The sequence below is a fragment of the Pygoscelis adeliae genome, unplaced genomic scaffold (genome assembly GCF_000699105.1).
Source record: "Pygoscelis adeliae isolate BGI_AS28 unplaced genomic scaffold, ASM69910v1 Scaffold1584, whole genome shotgun sequence".
Classification (NCBI taxonomy): domain Eukaryota; kingdom Metazoa; phylum Chordata; class Aves; order Sphenisciformes; family Spheniscidae; genus Pygoscelis; species Pygoscelis adeliae.
The window spans coordinates 2,151-4,218 of record NW_008824708.1 but is presented as its reverse complement, the minus strand read 5'-3'; the positions used below and the strand labels follow the sequence as shown (position 1 = coordinate 4,218).

The window sequence follows — 2,068 nt, the reverse complement described above, 5'->3', positions numbered from 1 at the left end:
CCTCCTTCGTTGTGGCCTGAAAACCCAAAGCCAGAGGTGAGGGCAGAGGGGTAAAATCCAAAAAAAGAAGAGGAAAAAAAAAAATAAAGGCAAAAATAGTGTTGCCTGCCATCTTGTCCCGGAGGCACCCGGCTCGGGGCCGCGGGGTGGCTGCGAGCCGAGCTCGCGGCCGGGGAAAGGGGTGCGTGCGAGTGTGGGGCATGGCCAGAGGGGGATGTCTGTGCTGGAAACCCTTCCTGCCCTGACTCAGGCTGTGGTCACCCCTTCGACTGCAGGCAAAAAGTGGGGTCTGTATCCCCGAGCCTCTTCCAGATGTGTAGAGCCCCTTCTTACCTCCATCCAGACTGCTGGGAGCTTCTAGCGGTGTCTTCCGTCCCGTCCCCCCCCTAAAATGCTTCTCTCGTTTCCCCCTCCTCTCCCCCCAGCAGCGGGGTGCAGGACCCCTCGACACTCACGCTCACACGCACTCCCACCCACCGTACTCACATCTGGACGCACTTTCAAGTAGATCTTCTTCTCGTGGTTGTACCACAGCTGCTGGGGGGTCTTGGGTTTTTCAGGGACGTCGGATTTCTTGGCGTTCTGGATGAGGTCCGGGTGATCTTCCCTTTACCCGGCAGGGAGGCGGGGAAGGGAGAGCGTTACGGAGGTTGCAGGTGGAAGGAGAGCATCCCCGAAACCTCCCCGCTACGGGGTAACCGTCACTGCAAGGCTGAGCCTCCACGGGCTCAGATACTAGGGTGGTCCCCGAAAAGAGCAGGAGGGTTTTAGGAGAGATTCGAGTCTGACCCTCCCGGGGGAGCATCAGCTACAAGCATCCCCTTTAATGCGCCGGGCTGGGCTGCGTCCCTGGAGCAGCATCCCCGGAGCAGCGGCAGGTCATCGGGAACGCCAGGACCCACCCGGGTCACAGCGACCACGTTCAAAGGGAAGGGCTGGGGGGAACGGGGTGGTCGCTTCAGCTTTTAACAGTGCCGGTGGCAGGGCTCCTGTCCTCCCCCTGCAGACCCTAACCCCCAGAGCGGGGTTGGTCCTCTGCTCTCACCCCCTTGCCGAGTCTCCCAGCTGGACGGCTGCTCTCAGACACCTCTTCCTTGCTCTTTTTTTTTCAGCATCCCCCCCCTTCCCTTCTGCCTCCAAGCTGCAGTGCCCATCAGGGCTTTCCTCCGTGAGCTACACGCAGGAGGGGAGACTGGGTCTGCCTGGAGGGGCCTGGGGAAACACCGGGGGGGCTGCCCGCTCACCTGAACCTCGCCAGGTTCCTCTCAAACTCCTGCTTTTCTCGCTGGAAGTCCTGGATGTATTTCATCTGGGGACACAAAGCCACCAGGGAGGTGAAGGGGGTGTCAGTACCAGGGAACGGGCAGGCCATTCGACCGGGGAACGGCAGATCCCTGTCGACCCTGCCGGCTGGGCACCCCACCACCCCCAAAGGGACTCAAGGGCTCTCCAGCCCACCAGCCTGGTCCTGCAGCTCCCAGCTGAGGGTTTCCAGCCTGCCCAGGGATTCAGAGGCAGGATCTCCCCCCTCTCCCTGCACCTGAGCAGCCCTGGGCAAGAGGGCACAGCAGGGCTTTGTGCCCTGGACCTTTCCTGCCGGTGGCAAATCCACCCAGACCGAGAGTTGGGGCACCCAAAACGCCTGCCCGGGCTCTGGCCAAGCCCAAGGCCACCTCCAGAGCTGGAGGCGAGACGGGCAGCTCTCTTCCCAGCATCTCCCCCTGCTCGGAGCAGAGCCTGCCCCTCCATCCCTTGCTTGGACAGGGCGGCTCACGGCGGGGTGTGTGATTTAACCCCAGCGTTAAATACAGATCCACCCAACAGCAAAGTCACCATCCAGGTCCGCCTGGAAGAGACGGACCAACGGACAGACCCAGCCAGCCTCCACCCCACGGATCCTGGGAACCAGGACAGGAAAAGGAAGGGAAGTCTTACTGGTCTGACGGGACTAAACAAGCACCCGGGTTTCTCCCGTCAAGAGCCGGATTAAACCCTCACCAGGCAGAGGCTGGGCTCTGCTGGTTTTACTGGGAGAGCTGGGCAGGCAGAGCCCAGCATGCAGAGAGGA

At 61.7% G+C, this 2,068-nt stretch overlaps 1 protein-coding gene across 1 annotated transcript in view; it reads right to left on the bottom strand.

Moving 5' to 3' along the window:
* The window catches only part of LOC103916218 (nucleolar transcription factor 1-like), a gene marked incomplete at both ends in the record, with an annotated part of 6,318 nt that overhangs the window by 2,796 nt on the left and 1,454 nt on the right, over positions 1-2,068 (bottom strand). The window contains 2 exons of the mRNA XM_009323178.1: positions 487-607; positions 1,245-1,309. Of these exons, the coding sequence (XP_009321453.1) occupies positions 487-607; positions 1,245-1,309 (186 nt within the window). The remainder of the gene's footprint in view (positions 1-486; positions 608-1,244; positions 1,310-2,068) is intronic.